Here is a 24,146-nt window from a genome sequence, read left to right on the forward strand (position 1 = left end):
CCAACACAGTGAGGTTTAACAAGACCAAGTGCTGACTCCTGCACTTTGGCCACAACAACCCCTGCATCACTACAGGCTGGGGACAGAGTGGCTGGAGAGCCGCCAGGCAGAAAGGGACCTGCAGGGATTGATGGACAACAGGCTGGACATGAGCCAGCAGTGTGCCCAGGTGGGCAAGAAGGCCAATGGCTCCTGGCCTGGCTCAGGAATGGTGTGGCCAGCAGGAGCAGGGCAGGGATTCTTCCCCTGTGCTCAGCACTGCTTGGGCAGCACCTCGAGTGCTGTGTACAGTTCTGGGCCCACTGGAGTGGGCAATGGGAAGAAATTTGTAGCAGGAAGAATAAAGAAAACAAGGATGAAGCCAAGGAAATGCTCAGGGCAGTTTGGGGGTGGCTGCCAGGCAGCCCTGGCTCTGAGTAACAGCGTCTGCAGTGGGACAGGAAACTCCCAGCAGATGGGAACAAACTTTCTGGCTGACTGCAGAGGCCAGGACAAAGCTGAGTGGTTTCCCTGGTGTCCTCCAGCCCTTGCTGGCCCCAGGGGCTGATGGCATTTGTGCTCCCTCAGGTTCATGTCCCCACACCAACAGCATAGGGGTGCTCCTGCCTGCTGTGTGCAATGCAAACAGGGGCTGCTGAGCCAGTGCTGCCGTGTCTGTGCCTGCAAGGATGGGTCACCTGTGTGAACTGGGGGAGAGGCCAGGGCTGCAGAGGGGGGATGTTGTTGGCAGCTCCATGAGGACGCTCTGGGATGCTGCCCTGGGCTGTCCAGCACACTGGGGATGGATCAGCCCCTGCTCTGCTGCTCCTTCCCGTCTGCCCCAGGGCCCTTGCAGAGCCCCAGCCATGCTGTTTGCCCCCAGCCTGCACACGGCCAGCCTGGGGCTGCTCACAGGGGTTTTCTGTGCTGAGAATTGGCCTGGGCATGTTCTTGAGAGAGCCTGGGCAAGGAGCCTGGAGCCCCCAGGCCCTGGGCTGAGGCGTCAGCGCTGCCCCAGCAGTGCCCATGGCCTGTCCCTGCTGCAGCCCCGGCACTGCCACCCCCAGGGCTGTGCCCGGCCCCGAGAGCACTCAGGCCCTACAGCAACACCAGGGCCACCAGGGCAGCGGGGCAGGGCCACAGCAGCAGCACTGGCAAGACTGTGGTGGTTTTACCAGGAAGAAGTGGGAATTCTGGGATGCTGTGGTCAAACCAATGGGTGCTTGGATTTTGATATTGGTACCTGGTGTAGCCAGTGGTATTTTGGACACACCTCTGAGAACACACAGGGGTTAAAAGCAGAGCTTCGGCCCTGGGAGGCTGTCTTGGGACTTCGAGGGACGGAGGTCGAATCTCTCTTCCCCCATCCAGCCACTGCTGCTGGGCGGGGGAGGGGCAGCCATGCGGTAGGCCTGGGCCTGGACAGAGATGGGAGGTGAGGAGGCCTTGGAGGATGGAAGGGTGGAGGAGCCCCAAGAGACATCGGGCAGCCATTCCCCCCCCCTTGGAGACAGACAGAGAGAGAGAGAGTGCAGCCTGTGTCTGTGTGCCATTACCTTGAATTCAGTAAACATGTGCTGGCAGCAGGCAGCCCGGCTGAGGAGATGGGGGGGGGGGGGGGTGCAGCCAGGAGTCCAGCCGCTTGGAGGAGTTTTTAACCCTTTTTTGGACAATGAAAACCTTACAGAACATTAACTCTTCCTAGACGAGTGATAAGAGTGGAGGAGGACGAAGGAAATGAGCGAGTGATGGAGGTCTGGACCGAAGAGAGAGAGAGAGTGAGAGTGGAGAAGAGGGAGTGGCATTTTATGCTGGACTGTTTTGTGTAGCCATGGACAGAGCCATGTTTCCGTGTGATAGAGAGACTGAGTCCAGGGGGAGAAATGTCCCAGTGCCAAAGAAGATTCAGTGTGGGTACCCCTCGGCCCCAGGGGGTATATAAAATATGGGGGGGATAGATGTCCCAAACGTGAGAAGGTGAGATACTGTGCTTCTCTGGAACTGGACAAAGCATCCTTAAAAAGACAACCCTGGAAGCAGTCCTGATCCCTGTTCAGATGGAAAAGGCCACCACGACACAGGGAAGGACTCCCTCTCCTCTTGAGGAACTGAAAGTTTGATCATTCTAAAGGGTGGTGCTGGACCCAGAACTGTTGATTTTGGAGGATGTATTGTGTTGGGAATTTAGGGGGGAGGAGGAGGAGAGTGTTTTTTGGGAGGTTTTCATTTTCCTTGTGTTTCTTTTTTTTTCTTTTGTGTGTAGTTTAGTAATTGTTTGTGTGTAGTTTAGTTAATAAACTTTTCTTAACGTTTTAGCTGGAGCCTGCTTTGCTTATTCCTGGTCACATCTCACACAGACACCAGGGAGAAGGTATACTCATGGGGGCTCTGGCTTTGCCAGGGCCAAACCATGACAAACACCAAGTGCTGCTGCTGCTGCTGGGCACAGCTGCTGGGCCAGCACTGATCTGCCCCCAGCTCTGCACACAGACATTGCTGCTGCAGCTCCAGAGAAGGCAACAAAAGGGGCACCTCTGCAGAAAACTTTATTTGGAGATCCTTTAGTTTATTTAAAGACACTGAGAACACAGCTCCTCATTGACACAGTCTGGGGCTACAGGGAAGGTGGAGAGAAACAAAGTAAGAAATGGCAAAACCAATTGCATTTCTTTTGGACAATCTTAAAAAAAAATTAAAATAATGAAAAACATCAACCAACCACCAAACGCAACAAGAACAATCAAAGATGACTTTGATTACAAATGATTTGCAGAAATTGGCCAGCAGTTTAATTTTTCTGATATCCTCCAGTCACCAGTCTCCACACTGCAGCCTTGAGCTCCTGGTTCCTCAGGCTGTAGATGAGGGGGTTCAGGGCTGGAGTCACCACCGAGTACAGAACTGACAGGGCCAGATCCAGGGATGGGGAGGAGAGGGAGGGGGGCTTCACGTAGGCAAATATGCCAGTGCTGACAAACAGAGAGACCACGGCTAGATGAGGGAGGCAGGTGGAAAAGGCTTTGTGCCGTCCCTGCTCAGAGGGGATCCTCAGCACAGCCCTGAAGATCTGCACATAGGAGAAAACAATGAACACAAAACAACTAAAAGCTAAACAGACACCAAGCAATGAAATCCAAATTTTTCTGAAGGTGGAGTGTGAGCAGGAGAGCTTGAGGATCTGTGGGATTTCACAGAAGAATTGGCCCAGGGCATTGCCATGGCACAGAGGCAGGGAAAATGTATTAGCTATGTGGATGAGAGCATTAAGAAAAGCACTGGCCCAGGCAGCTGCTGCCATGTGGGCACAAGCTCTGCTGCCCAGGAGGGTCCCGTAGTGCAGGGGTTTGCAGATGGACACGTAGCGGTCATAGCACATAATGGTCAGAAGGGAAAACTCTGCTGCAATGAAAAAGATAAAGAAAAACACCTGTGCAGCACATCCTTTGTAGGAGATGTCCCTGGTGTGCCAGAGGGAATTGTGCATGGCTTTGGGGACAGTGGTGCAGATCATGCCCAGGTCGCTGAGGGCCAGGTTGAGCAGGAAGAAGAACATGGGCGTGTGCAGGTGGTGGCCGCAGGCTACGGCGCTGATGATGAGGCCGTTGCCCAGGAGGGCAGCCAGGGAGATGCCCAGCAAGAGGCAGAAGTGCAGGAGCTGCAGCTGCCGCGTGTCTGCCAATGCCAGCAGGAGGAAGTGCCTGATGGAGCTGCTGTTGGACATTCCTTCACTCTGGGCATAGTGAACTGTTGAAAGAAGACTTTGACAAGCTTGGACAGATTTCCTTGAGTCCATCCTATGCTCTTTCATTAGGAATCCCCTCAAAATATTTATCTTGTTTTGAAGGAAATTTTCTTTAATTTCTTTATTTTTGATTTTGGATTTCTGCTCCTTCTGAGTTACTGCTTTATCTTCAGCATTGCTCTCAGGCTGAACACTGGGGAGCACAGAGGGAAAACAGGCTCACTGTGCCCTAGTGCAGTCAGACCTGCTGGTCCCACACAGGTGCCCTTTGTTCATTTAACCTCTCTCTATTTCAGCATGATCACACTTAAATCTTTCTTGAAAAATACAGTGGACTCTTGGAATTCTCCAGTTTAAAAATAACTTTATCCAAACCCTTCTCTCTTTCCCTATGCAGCTTAACAGGATGGGATACCAAGGGCTGGTCTGGCTCTCTGCTGCCTGGAGTTGTGCCTACTGGGAGCTGTTTCTCTCTATCCAAGCCTTGTCCCTGCCAGTGCTGCCAGAGCCCAGCCCAGCCCCGGGGGCTCAGCTCTGCCCTGCAGACCCCTCCCAGCACAGGGCACTGCCCGGGGCATCTCCCTGGCAGCAGGGTCTTAAGGGTAGGGCAGACAAACAGAGATGCTGCAAGCCAAGGTGCTGCTGCTGCTGTCTGTAGGGAGAGGAGGCTGAGGAGGCACTTTCTGAGGGAGATCTGAGGCCCATCTGCTGATGCCCAGGGTGACACTGCAGGAGTCTCAGTGACACAGCCAAAGATGACAGCCCCTTTCCCTTCCCTTTAGGAGAAAGTTGAGAGCAGCCCTGGCCATACAGCACCATCTCCAGAGCAGGAGGAATCTGCCCTGATGGGAATGACACCTTCCACCTCCAACTTCTCCCTTGCAGCATCCATGGGGAGCTGCCAGGCAGGCTGAGAGCTGCCCCTGGCAGGTGGCACATGCCCTGGGCTGGCCAAGAGCCCTGAGGGCTGCAGGAGCTGCTCTGCAGGACAGCCCTGAGCAGCCCTGGCTGCAGCCCCAGCTTCAGCCCCTGCAGCCGTGCCTGGCAGCAGGAGCCATCCTGCCCTCTCCCTCTGACGGTGCCCAGGGCAGCCCCACTCAACAGCACATCCTCCTCCTCCTGCTCCTGTGCCACAGAGAAACTGGGAGAGCCCTCCTGACACATCCCCCAGGCTGTGGGGTGTGCTGGCTTCAGGAGATCCCTCCAGGAGCACAGGGGACATTGCCCTGCACCCACACACTCACCATACAGAGGGCTGTGAAGATCTTTCCCCAAGTGAAGTCTCAGCTCAATGTCTTCCCAATCCGATTGCCTTCAGCCTGTCTCTGCCTGGCTCCTGTCCCCTCAGTGCCTGCAGGCAGAGCCCTCAGCCCTGCTGGGCTGGGAGAGGAGCTGGCCCTGGGAAGAGCTGTTCCTTTAAAGCTCAGCAGCACAGACACAGCACAAGGACCTTAATGAGCCTCTTGGGATTTGGTGTTGTTTACATCAAACTCAGTCCCTGAGAGAGTGCTCAAAAACTTCTCAAGAACTCAAAATTAAATTGAAACTCTGAAGCTTCTTGAAGTTTTAATGGTTCCCACTGAGGAACACGACTGAGAAAGTGTCGCCAAGTTCCAGTTAGTGCAGAACACTGGAGGCAGTGATGACAGCTGGGCACAAAAAAGTCAATGGTGTCTCTGGTGCTGAGCACACCTGGATGTGTTTGAGGAATGCAAAGGGCCAAGGCCTGAGCCCCAGCCCCTGGCCAGGCAGATCCTGTCCCTCCCTCCTTGCTCAGGGCTCTTCCTGGGATGGGCACTGGCATGTGGGGATGTGCAATGGCAAGGGCAGGAGCATGGGGCAGCCCCTGCCAGGCTGCTGAGCAGGGACAAGGAGGCAATGAGGCCCCAGCCCTGCAAGGGTCACTTGTCTCCTGCTTCTGCCTCAGGCCCAGGCCCAGCAGCCATGGCCAAAGTGCTGCCCAAGTTGGCTCTGGCAGGGCTGTCTTGCAGCTGCTGCCCATCCCTGTGCCCTGTGCAGCCCAGGCTGTCCCACGGTGTCCCTGTCCTGCGCCTCTGGCCCTGCAGGCTGTCGGCATCCCCCGGCTGCCCCACCTGGCTGGGCCCTTCCTTTGCACCCAGCTCTGCCTCCTGTCTGCCTCTGCCTGCCCACACAAAGCCTTGAGCTGCTCCAGGCTCCTTCTGGGGGATGTGCTGCACCACAGCCCTGCCCTGGCAGGGAAATTCCTTTGTCCTTCTGTCCAGTCCTTATCTCCTCACTGGCAATTTACATTAAGTTTTTCCATTTTTCTCCCTGTTTACTATTATATTAAAAAGATCCACCATCTCTGAAACCTTCCTTCAGTTTCTCCCAGGGCTCTCCTCTGCTGTCCTCAGTCCCCACCCAACTGAGCACAGAGCTCCTCTGTCCCTTTACAGTGCTCATGTGCTTGAGGCCAGGGTGCCTGGATATGAAAGACAGTTCTTTTCTACAGGAAGGAAACCACAGAACCCCAGAGTTTTGAAGGCAAATCAGAGGCAGCCTCAAGGAGGCCGAGGCCAGCCAGACCTGTTTGTCTTCAGAGCTTTTGTCTGGGAGCAATCCTTGGATAGACAGAGTTTGGGACGCCAAATCCTAGTTTTTTCCATGAGCGACTGGACAAAAAGGACACTTCTTTTCCATAGGAAGGAAAGTTCAGAGCCCAAGTATTTCACAGGCAGGTGAGAGCTGGCCCTCAGGAAGCCAAGGGAACCTAGACAGTCCTGGCAGCTTTTGTCTGGGAACTATCCTTGGATATAAGGAATTTTGGAGGCAGATTCCCAATTTTGGCCAGAGACGCCTGCATTGAAAGATGTTTTTTTTCAATGGAAAGGATAGTACCTCCTTCCAGTGTTTTGAAGGCAGATGAGAGGTGGCCCCCAAGATGCCAAGGCTATCCAGAGGAGTCTGTTCTGGCAGGTTTTATAGAGAAAGAATCTTTTGATTTAATCAAATATAGAGATAAAATCTGAATTTTGGATTTTGGCCATGAACACCTGGAGGAAAAGGAGAGCTTTTTCCCACAGGAAGGAAAGCACGGAACTCCAGAGTTTTAAGGGCAGATGAGAAGCAACCTTCAACATGCAAGGTCAGCTGGACCAGTCAGGCCAAGCCAACCAGACCTCCTTGGGGCCCTGCAGCACCACAATTGTCCCTTGGTTGCATAAGCCCCAATAGTATCAAAACAGATCTTTGTTTTCATGAGGCCCAGTGACACCACAAGCGGTGGTCTTGGTTTGGGAGATGTGGGAATATGCTCTGAGCCCAGTGCCCATGGTGCTGGTCTCTTCCACCCAAATTTTCTTGATGAATTTGTAAACCAGCTGTAGAAGAAGGGCAAGAAGCCAGGGATGTTGCAGGGAATGCTCCAAGTGCGGTGCCAGCAGGCCCAGCCCAGGTGGGGATGGCTGCAGGTACCTGGGCTGTTCTGTGGAAGAGGCCATGGGCGGGGTCCTGCTCCAGTGTGCGCTGCAGGGCTGCACCTGGCAAAGAGGGAGCGCAGCCAGAGCTGAGGGGCTGCGGGAGAGGCCGGAGAACATGACCCAGCCCTGTGCTGCCCAGGCAGGGAGAGCCCCGGGATGCCCCAGGGGATGGAGCACGGCCCCTGCGGGGTGTCTGCCCGGCCCCTCTTGCGTCCTGTCCATGGGCATGGGATGGGATTGGGTGGGATGGGATAAAATGGGGTGGGATGGAATGGCGCCAAGTTGGCTGCGGGCACCAACCCTGTGGCCCAGCTCAGCCACTCACCCTCCTGCAGCAGCTCAAACGGCACCACTTCTTTGGTTTCATGTGCTGAGGCAGCTCCAGGGCCTTCTTCCTCCTCTTCCCTCCAGGCCACCTTGGGCGCTTTCAGGAGTCTCTGCTCCATGATAATGACTGATTTTGTGCGGGCACCTGCAGAAGAGAAGCCTCGGGAAAGCCACAGGTCACCAAGTCCTGTAGTCTGGCCTCGAGGTCAGCTGCAGGAAAAATGCCTCGGAAAGGCTCTGGGTCAGACGGGAACGAGTGTGCTGTGCAGGGGCTCCTCACAGCACCGCTCTGTCCCGTTCTGCCCTGTTGTGTGTTCCCAGCAGCTGGGCAAGCTTCTATTTCCCACGTGTAAAAAAAGGGCCCTTGGTCACCGGGTTCCATTCCATGGCACAGAGACCGTGCTGCAGCGTGCCAGCCAGGGGCCTTGCACACACTGCCTTCTGCCCTGGGGCTGCCCCCAGCCCAGCCAAAGTGGCCCAGCTTGGAAGGAATCCCTGGCCCCAGGTGTCTAAGACAGCCCAACAGGATCTTTGGGAAGGGCTCAGACCATCAGCAAACGCTGCCCGGTTCTGCGGGCTCAGTCCTATCCCCATATCCTTCCCTGAGAGCATTTGAATTTCTACATTAGAATCATTTGAAAGGGGGGGATTTACATTTTCCATTTCAGAGAAGCCTTCTGCCTTCATTAGCCAACACCTCTCTCTTCAAATCAAGACAATTGTTTATCATCTTGCAGATGCGCAGTTGCTTGAGAGCCCTGTTTTACACCAGGGACCTGGAGAACCATTCCCAGCAATTGGGAAAATCCTAGGTGGTCCATCCACCCATAGATGAGGTCCCCAAATGTGCCCCGAAATGTGGTCCAGCTCTTAGAGGCCTAAAAGAGCAAGTCCAAGGGACTTGATGATATTTTTTGGCCCCGAAAGCGCTGCAGCTGATGGCACACTTCACAATCAGCAGGGGACACAGCTGGGCCAAAGCCCAGACCTCTGCTGGGAGCCTTTCTCCTCAAATACCCTTCAAACAAACCTCCATGCAAGTCAGTTGGAAAGTTTCTTCAAATGATCCATTTCTGGCACATAACTGCACAGGGTTATGGGAAAGATTCTAAAGCAGCTGCTCTGGAGTCAAAGCGCCAGCACTAAGAGTCCTTGTCATCTCTTTGTAGCTAAATCCCACTTTGGGGGAATTGAGGAAGTTTGGAACGAGCTAGAGAGCAGACCTCTGAGTGTTTTAGATGATGCCATTGCTTTTTCTTCTCTTCTACATAGACAGGAAGGGTGAGTTTGTCTCACATCTGCACTGCATGGCTCACAAGGCCGCAAGACTTGTAGTTACAAGAGCTTTGAAGGATTTCTTGGCCAAGAAGACACTGCCAACAAGGATATTTATGTTTTCCACCCAGTCCTTCAATATTTTGTCTTAGGGGCTCATGCTACAGTTTAAGCTTCCTTAGCCAATCATGTTATGACACACAAACCTACAGCACTGCATCCTAAGCTTCTTGTTTCCCATTGTAACTACTTTTATGTTTTCTAGATCTTCAGCCCTAAAACTCTAAACTTTCCTCCACTTCAACCTTCCTCCCCGTGTCTCTGCTATAATAAACTAGAAATCCACATTCTCGCTTCTAGCACCTAAGTTTGGAAGCCCTTTCCAAGGTCTCAGATCAAATCCTGTGTTTAATTCTAAGCTTTGCTGACAAGACCAAAGGTCTGAGATTTCCCTGCATTTGGGTTTCCAACAACACTGATGCTGTTAGTTCCAGAGTGCCCAGGGTCCCTCTTGCAAGTCAACTCTGGCAGGAACAAGGCGGCTGCCAGGGGGCTGCTGGTGGCCTCTGACAGCCCATTGCCCAGGGCTTGCCAGCGCCCCAGCCCCTCAGGGGCTGCCTCAGCCCGGCCAAGCTGCCCGGCAGCAGCGCCACAGCCCCACAGCAGCTCCAGAGCAGCCCCATCCAGAGGCACCTGGGAGCTCTCAGCAAGGCAGCCAGCAGCACACGGGCAGGAGGACACGGATGGCGCTTCCTGCCTGGCACAGGGCTTGTGGCCATTCCCAGGCACTGTTCTCACAGGGATCCCCACAGCCCCAGCCCCTGCCCAGCCGCTCTGTGGGCAGCACAAAGGCTTCAGCAGAAGCACCAAAGGCCAAGGGGCATCTGGCCATTTCCCCTGCAACACTGCACGCCTGGGCAGCTTGCTGAGCCCAAGCACCCTTCTCCTCCTCTTCCCCCATGCCCTGCAGACCCTGGGCAGCAAAAGAAAGCTCCTGGGAGTCTGTATATTATATCACACTCTATATTTATATACTAAAGAAAAAACAAGAAGAAGAAAAGAACAATCTTAAAGAAATGGAAAATTCCCTCTGGCTAAGGTGGCCTCAGCAGACAGAGGCATCAGCTCTCTACAGAGCTCCAGCAGCGCAGCCAGCCGAGCCCTGAAATCTCTGTGTGCTCTCCCCACGCCGCCCCTCGTCCGCACAGGGAGCAGAGCCCTCCGCAGCCGGGGCAGGGCTTGCAGCTCCCCCGGCAGCCCGCGCTGCCAGCCCGCTGCCCTCACTCACCGTTGCAGATGAGCCGGAGCTCTTCCTTCTTTCCCCTCAGGCGCCGCCCGGCCATGCCTGTGAACACAGAGCCTGTCACGGCCCCAGCGGCACAGCTCCCTGCCACCGGCGCTGCCGGCGCTGTGGCCACACCGGCTGCTGGCCCGGCAGGGCTCAGCCCGGCCCTTGCCGCACGCTTCCGCCCCAAGGCACGGCTGCCAGAGGGCGGCAGCAGCAATGCCCAGGCTGGGCGGGGCTCCACGGCGCCGGGCCCGGCCGGCGCTGCCGGGGCAGCAGGCAGGGCTGGGGCCGAGCTGCGGCGGGCCGGGGAGGGGAGGGGCAGCCCGGGCTCGTGGCTCACCCGTGAACCTGATGGCCGCCTCTCGCAGGGGCTCCTGTGGGCTCTCCAGGTAGCGCAGGGCCCGGCGCAGGTGCTCGGCCGCTCGGCTCCTGTCCTCTGCCAGCTGCAGAGAGCGACAGGAGGGAAGGGTTGGCGCGGGCTCAGCCCCTGGGCCGGGCGCTGCCTGCGCCCAGCGCCGGCCCCCCCTGCCCGCACAGCCCTGAGGCGCGGCCAGCAGCCGCTGGCCAAGGGCTCCCGAGGGCAGGGGGCAGAGGGCCGCCTGCTGCCCGGGGAGCCGCGGGGCCGGCCCGCCACGCAGCCCCGCCAGGCCGGGGCTCCATCGGGAGCCTGGAGTAGAGCCTGCGCGGCCTCTGGGTGCATCACCGGGCAAGGGCACAGCTGCCCGCCCCGCACACTGAGCACTGCGCTCAGGGGGCTTCTCCGGGCTGAGGCTGGCGCTTGCAGGCCCTCCTTACCAGGCACTCGCTGAACTTCCACAGATTCTAGCTCTTCACTGTTATGAGTAAGAAGCTTGACTAGGCAATACTCAAGCAGCAATCAATTTATTATGTAGTATGGTAAAGTATGAGCAATACAGCACTGGGTACAGTGGGGGAAGTTTTCCCTCCAACTGCACACCGATAATTGATGGCTACAGGTATTTATAGGGGTCTCCATTTTTTTTTCAGCAATTTCTATTTCCAATCTTTTACTCATCAGCAATTTTTATTCCAAATTATTACATCACAATTCTATACACTAGTGTGATTTTAATTTCTCAGGATGTATCTCAAAGGAGTATCCCTAGATGCTGATGGTGCAGTCTCCGAAAGAAGAAAGACGAATCCCATCTGGTGGGGTCCAGCTCCCTAGATGTGTCCACCTTTTAATTGCAGAGACTATAAATCTCATAACAAGTGATGTCTAGCTTCCCTTTGGTCGAAGCCATAAACCCTTGAGGTGATGTTCATCTTCCTTTCTCAAGCTGTTTTTCTCTGCTTCAATAAGACGTGAGATAAGCATATTTCCTTTATATATATTCCAAAGCTATAGTTTCAAGGATACAAGTAATATTCTAAAATTATCCTTCAAAAGGTTATTATTGCAGAGCTTTTTTATGGATTAAATGCAAGCAAAAAGCAACATATTTAACACCTTAATTCCAATATTCCTAAATTAATCAGGGTTAATTGCAAACAAAAGATAGGTTCAAAGGCCTTTTTCCATGCTTTATTTTCCTCAGTTATTATTAGAATTCGCAACTATCCCATTGTCAGTCTCCACACATCTCGCAATCACAAATACACATGTTGCCTGTTTGTACCTGACACGAAACACAGCTTTGCATCTCACAGCTCCCCCTCTGCTTGTATAAATTTTCATTTATCTTACTAATTCATCTCTGGGCTTCAAATCTGGCCAAAACTTTGGAAGCTGTCTCTTTTTGGTCTCTTTTCTTTAATTTCATTATTTTGGTTATCTTAGCTCTTTTCTCAAATCGACCTGCTTCTCCGGTAGCCAATTCTGAGTCGGTTACTGCAATCTGCATGCTTTGAATAACTGAGTGGATTAGTTGGCTAAAACATGTAATAAGGCTAGGTAGAAACAATAACCCAGCTAATGAACACAATATCAGGAACCCTATTTTCTTCTACCAAGCTCCTCCTCCAACCATCTGGTCCCACCATGAGGCTTGAAGAATGGAATTCCTTTTTTGAACAGGGACATGAGCTGCCCTTTTGGTCTCTGCTGCCAAACCCCGGATGGTTTCTCCGTAATCATGAATCTCAACACAGCATTCCGACTCATTGAATTTCCCGCACACTCTCCCTTCTTCGGCCAGCAAATAGTCCAAGGCTATTAAATTCTGATACACAAAAGCCCACACCTGAGTGTGCTGCCGGCTTAACAAGTCCAGGGCCTCTGAGGAGTGGTTCGAGACTACCTCTACCACTGCTTGCAGTCTAATCAACCTATTCAACAGGTAAATTGGGGTCCTATATCCCCAGTTTCCATCTTGAGCCCAAGTGGCTGGCTCATAATAATCTATTATTCTTTCTGCTGACCACTCTTCTTCTCCCCATTTTTGGTCCCCTCCTGCCCTTGGAAACTCAAGTTTCAATTCTCTTTTTTCCCTGTTCAGGTTTTCATATAAGGGTGCTCCTAACTGGTTACTCTTGGACTTCGTAGTACAAAGAAGGAGGGTTGTGTAATCCCTCAAGTACAGAATCCTTTCCATCTACAGGTCAGTTCACTGAAAGCTTTTTGCCCACAAATCCAATATATACCATTTGGGGCTTTCCATGGGGCTTTTCATTTACAGCCTCAGGTTTTTCTCAGTATATTCTTAGGGTCTCCAGGGATTGGTAAGGGTTAGCTCCAGGACTTTTATGCCAGCACTACTTTGTTTTGTTGTTCCATTCACAATTTTTCTCTTTATTTAAGCTCCAGTATCCAGCAGGAGGTGTTGGCTGCCAAGTTCTAGCATTATTGTTTGAATTCATGGCTAAAGTAGATGTGCAGGGAGTATACCCTACCACTTCAGTATATTTTCTCCCCTCCCTGCTGATGCAAACTGTCCCAATTATTCAATGATTCAAAATCCATCCCTCAGGCCGCTTCAATGTTTTGGAAATTTGAGTATGGTTCCATTTTAGGAATTGCTCTGGAGCTAGACCCTCACCTCTCTATGGCGACTTTTCATCTGATTTTAATCCCCCACAAATTCAACAGTTGGGTAACTCTAATTCTGTGGCAATTTCTTGCATTAGATCTACAAAAAGGTTCTTATTTGAAGTCAGAAAACCCCAATCACCATATTGCTGTTCTAACTGTTTGTATTTTTCACTCAATTTCTTTAGCCTTTCTTGTTCTACTCCTTTCTGTTTTGCTGTTAATTCTTGCTTTTGTAATTTTTGAGTCATTTGTTTTTTTTTACTCTCTGGGTCTCTTCCTTCTCTGTCCCTTGCTAAACAAAAGAATTTGTCGTATCGCAGACAAATTCGTTCATCATCATTTTTGAGAAAATTGGTCAACATGGGTCCATCCTTGATAGAAATCTTGGCATGTTTTAAATTCTCTCCAACCCAGTATAAATTTCCACCCATAGTGCACATCTTTAATTGGTTGTGGTCATAGCACACTTCACTAACATTCATGGGAATGTGCCATGGACATTGATTCCATTTTTCCCCCGAACCAGACAGGGTGATTGCATTTGTCACAGAGAGCTGGAGCCATAGATTCTGATCCTGCAGCTCGCTCGTGGATTTTGTGGAGTTCAGGAGTGAGGCTAAGGCCCATTGCCTGGGATGCAATGATCAATACAGTGAAAATAATCCTCAAGGGTTTAACTCTCTACCTCTCTCAAGGCCCCTTGGGTTGCATCCAAGGGCCGAGATGTCGATCTTCTCGGTAACAGAGTTTATACCTTGGGATTTAGTCACTGATATCTTTTGTTTCATTTTTGCCTTTCGCCTCATGAGCCTTCAGATCTCTATTTATCGTGGTTGTGGTCTGATTCTTTTTAATTCAGGACAATTGGCCCCTGAGTTCGGGGGATGTGCGACTGCAATAGGTTGGTGTATGTGCCTCCCCGTCTTCCAGTGATACTTGGCTTTCTGCCACTCTTTTGCTTTAATTTGATATTCATCCAGTATCCAATTGCCTTTGTCACACTATTATTTCTAATTTGGCCTTTGGTACTTCCTGCAAATCAATTCCTGCTCTTGTTCTGTGTACCCAAGTTCTCTACTAATCTTTATCTCCTGTTTTAATATATCCTTTCCTTACTGCAGCCCACAAAGTTTTGTCAGTTTCCTTCTCTATTTCTTTCATACAATTACAGCAGAGAGCATTAGGGATCTGTCCCCGTGGTAGGTTTGTATACCAAAATTCTTCACACTCTATACACTTAAAACAACCCCATGGATAACACTTACAGTTTGGAGTAGTACATTCTACCTCTCGTGAGTACAATTGGTTTTGCAGCTTAAGGTAGGAGCGTTTTTGTGACATGTATCAGTCTTTTTTAACTTGATTTTCAGTTCTCCGGGGGTAGATGCAATTCTCCACTGGGATTCAGCAGGCGTCTCTGTCGGTGGTTCCGTCTCTGTCGGTGGTTCCGCTGGTCCTTTGACCCGCGACACCTGGGTCCAGCCTTTTTCCACAGTTCGGACAGCTGTATCAGTGGTCAGCAGAGTTAAATATGGACCTTCCTACCTAGGAGACAAACCTTCTTCCTTCCAGCTTTTAATCAGCACCCAGTCACCTAGTTTTATTTGGTGTATGCTAAATCCAAGAGGGGCTGATTGAGCAATTACTCCTTCCTCCCTTAGTTCTAGGACATGTCGTCCCATTTTCTGGATGTATTTTTGAATAGTCATATCGGCTATGATTACTGATGTTTGGGGTACTTCCAGGGAATAAGGCATCCCATAAAGCATCTGACATGCAGAAAGTCCTGTATCTGCATTTGGAAGTGTCCTTATATTAAGCAATCCTAAAGATAAACATTTTGCCCATGACATTTGGGTCTCAATCATTAATTTTGTTGACTGCTGTTTTATAGTTTGGTTCATTCTTTTCACCCTCCCAGAGCTCTGGGGGTGCCAAGGGGTGTGATATTCCCAGGAAATACCCATGGCTTGTGTTACTCCTTTTATGATGCTGGAAGTAAAGTGGGAGCCCTGATCAGAACCATTGGCCCTGATAATGTTAAAATGAGGAATGATTTGTTCCAACAATATTTTAACTACAAACTTCGCTGTGGCTCAGACAGCCATGTAGGTCTCGACCCAATGAGTTAGTTGATCTACTAATACTAACAAGTATTTCCATCTGCCCACCCTTGGTAATTCAGTATCATTTACCTGAACCCTTTCAAATGGTCTGTAGGCTATTTTTCTACCGCCGGTTGAAGATTGTCTCATTACCGTTTTGCTAACTGACAAGTCAAATACCCCTGTGTTATTTGTTTTGCTAGCTCAAAATTTCCAATACATCTATAATATTTTAAAAAATGATCACATAAGGGTCTTTTTCCCCAATGAGTACGTTGGTGTAACTGGCTTAGAATCCTTCTAGTGTAAGTCTTAGGTAAAATCTCTCTCCCGTCTGGCAGTACCCATTTTCACAGCTCTTTCTTAGCTTCTAGTCTTTTTATAGCTTCCTCCTCTTGAGTGCTATAACTTTTTGGCAGCTCCTCTTGAATTTCCGCTATGGTGTTCAGCTGGATAGTTTCTTTTAATTTACATGCTGCTTCCTTAGCAGCTTGGTCAGCTGTGTTGCTTCCTCTCACTAAGCAGCTTGACCCATGTTGATGACCTCTTACATGTACTACAGCTATTCTCTTAGGTCTTTTCAGGGCTTCAAGCACTCTGAATTTTAACTCCTGATGGATCGGTTTCTTCCCTTGAGTGTTTATCAAACCTCTTTCCATCCAGATTTTTCCAAATGTGTGTACAATTCCAAAGGTATATTTTGAGTCTGTGTAAATAGTCCCCACCTTATCTTTTAAAAGTTCTAAAGCTCAGTATAAAGCAAATAATTCACAAGCTTGTACTTATTTTTCCTCTTTCTATTGCAGACATATTTTCTCCTTCTACAATAGCGTATCCTGAATTTCTTTTCCCTTCTATCACCCTTGATGAACCAGCGATAAAATATTTTCCCCCACTAGATAGCTCTGTCTCACTTAAATCTGGTCTCATGTACAGGCAGTCCCTGAGGCCAGAGGGATGGAGACGCCCCGAGCAACCCCCAGGTGAGGGGACTAAGACCCCTGAGCATCCCCTGGGCTGAGAGCGATAGAGACTGTCCTGAGCACCCCCTGGCACAGGGGAGAGGGAGGGAGAACCCCCAGGTATTCCCTGGGGTTAGAATGATGGAGACCCCCTGGGGAATGGCCTGGGGTGACAGGGACTGGGACAAACCCCCTAGGGAATGGTCTGGGGCAGGGTAAAACCTCCCAAAGCACACCCCAGGGTGAGAGGCACAGAGGCTCCTCGATCAACCCTGGGCACCGGAAAAAGTAATGTTCTTTCATGTCAGAAATCAAAATTAATCTTAGATAAAATGCCTTGAATTTGCTTTTCCCACAAATCATTTGTGATGGAAATGCAAACAAATCCCAAAATTTTATAAACTTACAATAGAAGCTATTTTGTGGCAAATCCAAATTCCATTGGTCCTGCACAGCTCCAGCTCAGCTGCTGGCACATTCTGATGAAAGAAAAGTCGAAATTAGGCCCAATACGGATTATGAAAAGGAAGGGGAAGCTCTGTGTAGCTGTCACAAAGGTGACAGGGACAAAGAGAAAAATTATTCTAACATTTGGCAAAGCCTCCAGCCATTGAAAGAGAGCGACAGGGACAGAGATCTCACCTGCGCAGGGCAAGTGTGACATTGTCCCCTGTGTGTGTGGCCTTCCCGGGGTGGGAGTTTTACACCTGAGCCAGTTTGGGTAAGGGGTTTGGTGTTCACCCCCTGAGCAGGGATTACCCCACTGTTTCAGGTTGCAATGCAAGATGTAACCAAATGCATGTTTTCAATCCCCATCTTCATCAACTGCTATAAGCAGGTGGGGCAGTGTTCTTTATATCTTCCATGAATCATGCCTGATAACGCCCACCGGGGGGATATCTTCTGTGAATGGGCCATTGAGTGTCACAGCAGGACTGATAAAATTCCATCCTCCCATTGTGGGATGCTCCACCCAGGGGGAGGATCCAAGAATTGCTACCTGGATATAAGCTGAGGCTTGCAGCAGCTTGCCTACTGGGTTCCCAGAGGACAAGAGCTCCATAACCAGCACTGCACCTTCAGAGGAAGACCAGACCCTTCTACAGGATCACTGCTTTGACAGAACCACGTTCATCACTCCAACAGGACTGCAGCCACCATTTAATGGGACTGCAGCCACCACCCTGACCAACATGGTATCAGGTTACATCCTGACTCTGTCAGTTTAAGGCAGTGTTTCTGTATCATTGCCTTGATCCTAATTTTGTTTTTGAATTGGAATTCTGACTTAGACTCTCCCCTGGGGTACCTTCAATCCGGTACAAAATTTAGTGTGCTCATTTCTTGTTTTCCTCCCAAAACAGAATTTCCCATTCCTAAAACTTAGCCAGATGGAGGGAGAGACTGCAAGGAAGAGGAAGATGCCCTGGGACACCCAGGCAGGTGAGGAGGAAATCAGTGCCCCTTTCCCCCTCTCTCCTGCTCCATCTCCCAGCCCAGCACAGCCCCTGGCTGCAGTACAATTCTGCTGCCAATGCCGTCCTGCTGGGGATGCACTGAGGGGATCTCTTTCCCTTTCCCTCTGGCATGGGGGCAAATCCCATCCTCTCCTTGTCTTTCCTTCCCCAGAGAAGGAGCTGAGGATGGAGACCAGGGAGGACAAATCTCCCCAGCAGAACCTTGTGGAAGAGGCCGTTTTGAGCAGTGCCATGGTGCAGAATTACAACTGGGAGGAAATGCCTCAGAGATCCCACAGGAGTAGGGGCTGCAAACCCAGCCCAGGGTGCTCTGAGTAGAGAAGACCCACCCTGAGCCAGGAAGGTGGACAGAGCTTTAGCCAGAGCTCAGAGCTGGTGGTCAGTGAGCAGCTTCATGATCGGGAGAATCCCCACAAGTGCTCAGAGTGTGAGAAGAGCTTCAGGCACAGCAGCACCCTGATCAGCCACCATCACCCAGATGATCCACACTGGGGAATGGCCCTACAAGTGTGGGGAGTGTGGGAAGGGCTTCAGCTGCAGCTCCGCCCTCATCACCCACCAACGCATCCACACTGGGGAGAGGCCCTACGAGTGTCCCCAGTGTCAGAAGAGGTTTCAGAGCAACTCCAGTCTCCTCCAGCACCAGCAGATTCACACAGGGGAGAGGCCCAACGAGTGTAAGGAATGTGGGTGAGCTTTAGCCAGAACTCTAACCTGATCTCCCACCAGAAGATCCACACCAGGGAACGGCCCTATGAATGTGGGGAATGTGGGAAGAGCTTCAGGCACAAGTCTCTCTTGAGCTGCCACCAAAGGATCCACACTGGGGAAAGGCCATGCAAGTGTGGGGAATGTGGGATAACCTTTAGTAGGAGGCCCCAACTGATCATCCACCAAATGACCACATGGGGAGAAGCCCTACAAGTGCCCTGAGTGTCAGAAGAAGTTTCACACCAGTTCTGATCTCCTCCAGCACCAGCGGATTCACACAGATGAGAGGCCCTTCCGCTGCCCTGAGTGCGGGAAGGGCTTCAAGCACAACTTCACCCTCATCATCCACCGGCGCATCCACACTGGGGAGAGGCCCTACGAGTGTCCCCAGTGTGGGAAGAGCTTCACCTGCAGCTCTCACTTGACCAGACACGAACGGAGTCACCAGTAAAAGAAACCCTGCCCATGCCCCAACTGCAGGAAGACTGTCATGCCCAGCTCCAGCTTTATCCCCCATGGGAGAACCCACGTTGGGAAGAGCCCTGGTGATCCATGTTCCCTGTGATCCATGCTGGGAAGACACCTGTACCTTTTCTTGACCCTGCCAATGACATGATGTGGGATGGAAGAACATGAGGGTCTGGCCATGGCTCTGTCATTACATTTACTCCCACCTCAGGTCATTGCCAGGGGCAGGAAAGGGACTCTCTCTCTCTCTGAGGAGAAGGGCAAAATTTCCAGGCATGGGAAATTGTGGCCAGGAAGACCCAGTGAGTTGTGTTTAGTTTTCCCTGTAAACAGTTTTATTTATCCCTTCTGTTATCAATATTGTTTTTGTTCCTGTTTGTTCCTTATCTCATTGCTGTTCCCAATAAATGGTTTTTATCCCAGCCCGGGATCTTTGCCTTTGTGCTTTCCATGGGAGGCGGGAGGGCAGCGAGGACAGTGCGGTTTTAGCAGGGGCAGGAAATTGGGGAATCCCATTCCTGAACCCCGGCCCCTGGAAACCGAGCATCCCAGCTGGTCCCTGCCCTGGTGGCCATGGCAACAGCCTTGGGAGCGGGTCCCTGGCTGGGGCTGTGGGAACCTCTTCCCTCTGGTGCCCAGGGACAGCAGTGGAGGGAAGGGCTGCAGCTGAGTCGGGGCAGGCTCCGGTTGGATGTCAGGAAAAGGTTTTTGCCCAGAGGCTGCTGGGGCCCTGCCCAGGCACCCCAGGGAAGGGTCCCAGCTCCAGGGCTCTCTGAGCTCCAGCAGCATTTGGACAGCGCTGCCAGGCCCAGGCTGGCATTGTTGGGGTGTCCTGTGCAGGGCCAGCAGTTGGACTGGAGGATCCTGATGGGTCCCTCCCAGCTCAGCCAATTCTGTGGTTCTGGGATCCCATGAGCCTGGGGATGGGGCTGCCAATGGTTGCCATGGCAACGGGCTCTGGCTGCAGGCCTGAGCTGGTGTCCATGGCAACCACCCCGGCATGGGGTCTCCATGGAGCTGCCAAGGGACCGACCATAGCAACAGGGACCTGGTGATGGTTGCCATGGAAACTGACCATAGCAACAGAGGGCTGGGAATGATTGCCATGGAAACTGACCATAGCAACAGGGGGTTGGTGATGGTTGCCACGGAAACATCCCATAGCAACAGGGGTCTGGTGATGGTTGCCATGGAAACTTACCATAGCAACAGGGAGCTGGGGATGGTTGCCATGGAAACTGACCATAGCAACAGGGGGCTGGTGATGGTTGCCACAAAAACTGCCCATAGCAACAGGGGGCTGGTGATCGTTTCCTGCTTAGGATCAGATTTGTCACAGGCCCTCAGAGGGGTTCCTTGGAGACCTTCCAAGAGTCTCCAGGCTGTTCCAGAGCTGGAATGTCACAGGCACAGACAGGGGCTCCATGGAGACTTCCCAGGGCTTTCTGGGGATGGTAAAGAGCCCTGTGGTCAGAGGCAGTCACAGCCATTCCATGGTGACATCCCAGGGGACCTTGTGCTGCAAAGGCACCGATCTGTCACAGGCACTCACGGGGGCTCCACGGTGACATCCCAGGAGTCCCCAGGCTGCCAAAGAGCCGGGATGTCCCAGACACTCACAGGGTTCCTGTCATGGGCAGATATATTTATATAAATATATTTTCTCTATTATGGTAATGATTAGACAAAATTTCCTTAATCAGAAATATTCCTGCCAGGATGCAAGAGACGTAAAATATATTATACAGAGCACTAGGAAATTATTTCAAAGCAACTGTATTAAGGAAAATCTGTAATTAAGCAGAGATTTATGTCACTCCCCCAGACCAATGACCATGGGCAATTCCCTTTGGCTCAGCCTGGAGCAGTGACCTTCAGGGTGTCCCCACCACTGGGAGGAATCCCCACACCCCTCAAGAAGGGAAATGTCAGGAGATGCTGCCATTAAAATTTGGGATGGGGCTTTTCTCATCTGAGGTGCTGCCCTGTCAGTCAGATGTGCCCAGACTTGGCCAGCTCAGCAGCGCTGCACAAGCTCTCAGAGGTGTCACTTGGTTGTTCCTTTCTCTGGGGATTTTTCCAGCTCTGCCACAGCTTCAGCTCCCTCTGAGGATGTTGAACTTTGAGATGGAGGAGTCAGGCTGGTTTCAGCATTATTCACCCCCAAAGCAGTGTGACTCCCCTCCTTCATTGCTTACTGGGGGCTTTGCAAACAGGACCTTGCTGGAGTTGTTGGAGCCCATTGCAGGCAGAGCCTCCTGCTCCAGCAGGAGCTGCCTTTCCTGTGCAATCAGCAGGGCAGGTCCCACTGCAGGAAAAGCCCCAGGCCAGCCCCAGCACAGGGAAGGGCTCGGGCACAAGGGCAGAGTGCCATGCTGGGAGCTGTGCCAGGGAGAGCCTGAGGCACCAAAGGCACCTTGGCAGCAGCAGCTGCTTGCAGGCCATGGCCAGAAGCCTCCCTTGGCAGCCCGACCTGGTGGCCACCACTGCAGAGCTGCTGCCTCAGGGCTCATTTCTGGCTGGGCTCTGAAAAGCCACTTCTGCCCCAGGAGCCTGACTGGGAAGCCATTGGCCCCAGCACCTTGGGGACAAGATATTAATGACAAAACTCTTCATGGCAGCAGAGCCAAGGCAGGGGCAGAGGAAAGGGCAGAGCCAGGCTCAGGGGACAGGGCTGCCATGGTGATGGCTGTGAGGTCACTGCCCCTGCAGCAGCCTGGCTGCCCTCAGCAGACATTCTGGCCAGAAGCCTTGTGAGGGCACCCAGCACATCAGAGAACCCACAATGCAGGAATTCTGTCACTGGGCATGAGCGAGTTTCAATGGGAGAGGTTGCACAAAGCTCCTGCTCTTGGACAATTCCAGGGATGGGGAATCCACTTCTCTGGAAAAACAGCTGCAGTTTCCTGCCACTTTCTTAATTGTAAAATATTTCCTCCTTCTAACAAATGTTATTTTGTCTCCATTCAGTTTAAAGATACTGACCCATTTTCTGTCACGGTAGGATTTAGGAGAAAATAACTTCGAATGCTATTTTTACCTTTTCACAGACCTTGGAGAGGACTCAAAAATCTCCCAGAATGGGGTTTGGAGGCCTCATCACAAAACCAGCAGGGAGAGTCTGTGGCCTCTGTGGTCAGTGGTGTAGAGACTGAGGACTGAAAGGGAATAGCCTGGGAGGGATGGATGGGTGGTTTCAGAGAGGCTGGAGCTTTTCTTCATAGTAGGAATAAGCCTGAAGAAGACCTAATAGCACCAAGTGCAGCTTGGGAGGTCCAGACTGAACACCAGCAGAAAGGAATTTCCTTGTCAGAGCAGGGCTGTGGTGCAGCATGTCCCCAGCAGGAGCCTGGAGCAGCCCCAGGCTTTGTGTTGGCAGGCAGAGGCAGGCAGGAGGCAGAGCTGTCAGCAAAGCAAGGGCCCAGCCAGGTGGGGCAGCCGGGGATACCGACAGCCTGCAGGGACAGAGGTGAAGGTTTGCTCAGAAGCAGAGACACCTTTCCCTTGGTTGTCCCCATCTGTCATCACTGCCACCAGTGTTCTTCTCTACCTGGAACCTGGGGACATTTTCTCAGTCCTGTCTCTCAGATGGATCTATTTAAAGTATGAGAAAATTCAGTGTTTCACCTTCTTTTTGAGTCCCTGAGAAGGTTTTTGGAGCACACTTTGAGGGACTGAGTCTGATGCAAAGAGCAGCAAAGTCCCAGAGGCTCATTAAAGTCCCTGTGCTGTGTCTGTGCTGCTGAGCTGGGCCGGGCTCCTGGCCCAGAGGCAGCTCCTGGCAAGGGCAGCGCTGCAGAGAGACAGCTCTGGCCAGGAGCAGCTCCTGTGCACAGCCCAGCAGGGCTGGGGCACTGCCAGGGCCCCTCAGGGACACCAGCAGGGCACAGACAGAGCTCACAGGGGCTCAGCACTGGCAGGGGCTGTGGGATGGCCCAGAGGGGGCTGTGTCACAGCAGCACCTCTGTGGCTGTGTCACAGAGGCTCAGAGCAGCTGGGATGTCAGCCAGGGGCTGTGTGACAGCACAGAGTGCGCTGTGTAAGGTCACAGATTGGGCTGTGACATCACAGAGTTTGTTGTTTGAGGTCACTGAGCAGCTACAGCGTCATAGAGGGGACTTTGTGATATCACAGAACAGGCTGTGAGATCATGGCATGGCTGCATGATGTCATAGAGCTGGCAGTGAGGTCAAAGTATGTGCTGTGACCTTACAGAGTGTCAGTATGACATCACAGAGAGGGTTTTGTGACATCACTGAGGGGGGTTTTTACATCACAGAGCTGGCTGTGACATCATAGAGTAGGGTGTGAGGCCATAGAGCAGATCCTGCCATCATAGAAGGTGGCTCTATGACATCAGGGAGTGGGCTGTGACAACACTGGGTGGCTGTGTAACATCACAGAGCAGGCTGTGACATCACAGTAGAGATTGTGAAATCATAAAGTGACTTTCTTACATCACAGAGACTTCTGTGACATCACAGAGCAGCTGTATCACATCATAGCGTGGCGTCTCAGAGTTGGCTCTGGAACATCACAGGGGCAGTGTGACATCACAGGGGATGTGTGACATCACAGGGGCACTGTGACATCACTGGGGCTGTGTGATATCACAGGGGCAGTGTGACATCACAGGGGCACTGTGACATAACTGGGGCTGTGTGATATCACAGGGGCAGTGTGACATCACGGGGGCTGTGTGACATCACAGGGGCTGTGTGATGTCCCTGGGGTGGTCACTCTGCCCCGGCCCCCCTCACAGTTCCCCCCAGAGCAGTCCAACCCTGCTCGTGCACAGCGGGGTCCCCTGTCCCCCCGGGTCCCTCCGCTCCCAGCCCCGCAGCCTCCCCCAGAGGATGTTCCACGACATCAACCCCAGAGCCTGACACGGGGACGGGGGAGAGGGCCCTGGGGGTGGCACAGGGGGACAGGGAACCCCCGGCAGCATCCCCGTGTCCCCCAGGGCCAGAGCCTGGGACAGGGCTCCTTCACCCTGTTATGAACGAGGCCTTGAGAGTGCTGAAAAAATCCCCAGCAAGGGAGCAGCAAAAACCAGACTGAATATTAAGGGACAGCAGCACAAAGTTCCTTGGCAAGAGTCACTCTGCTCCTGACTGGACACTTCAGGCACAACAAGGAAACAAAGCAACAACAAAACCAAACAGAATCCAAACAATCAAACCAGAAATTTACTGAGAACTGGGGCTTTCATTCCTAAGGAAAAGAACTGTCCTTCTTATCTAGGCGCCCATGGCCAGAATTGGGATTTCACCTCCAGTATTCCCTATTGTGACAGAGTGGAGAAGTTTCTTGGCTCAAGACATTTCATGTGTGGGGAGTGTTGCAGTGTGTTGCAATTTCCTGTTTTAAACTTCC

General features: G+C 52.0%; 1 protein-coding gene across 1 annotated transcript in view; it reads left to right on the forward strand.

Annotated features, from left to right (window-relative positions):
• The window catches only part of LOC131096328 (zinc finger protein 470-like), a 177,206-nt gene extending 158,453 nt beyond the window's left edge, over window positions 1-18,753 (forward strand). The window contains 4 exon segments of the mRNA XM_058044668.1: window positions 17,935-18,059; window positions 18,061-18,280; window positions 18,283-18,494; window positions 18,496-18,753. Coding sequence (XP_057900651.1) covers window positions 17,935-18,059; window positions 18,061-18,280; window positions 18,283-18,494; window positions 18,496-18,753 — 815 coding nt within the window.
• Window positions 18,754-24,146: the final 5,393 nt, after the last annotated feature.

This window comes from Melospiza georgiana, unplaced genomic scaffold, assembly GCF_028018845.1.
Source record: "Melospiza georgiana isolate bMelGeo1 unplaced genomic scaffold, bMelGeo1.pri scaffold_29, whole genome shotgun sequence".
NCBI classification, from domain to species: domain Eukaryota; kingdom Metazoa; phylum Chordata; class Aves; order Passeriformes; family Passerellidae; genus Melospiza; species Melospiza georgiana.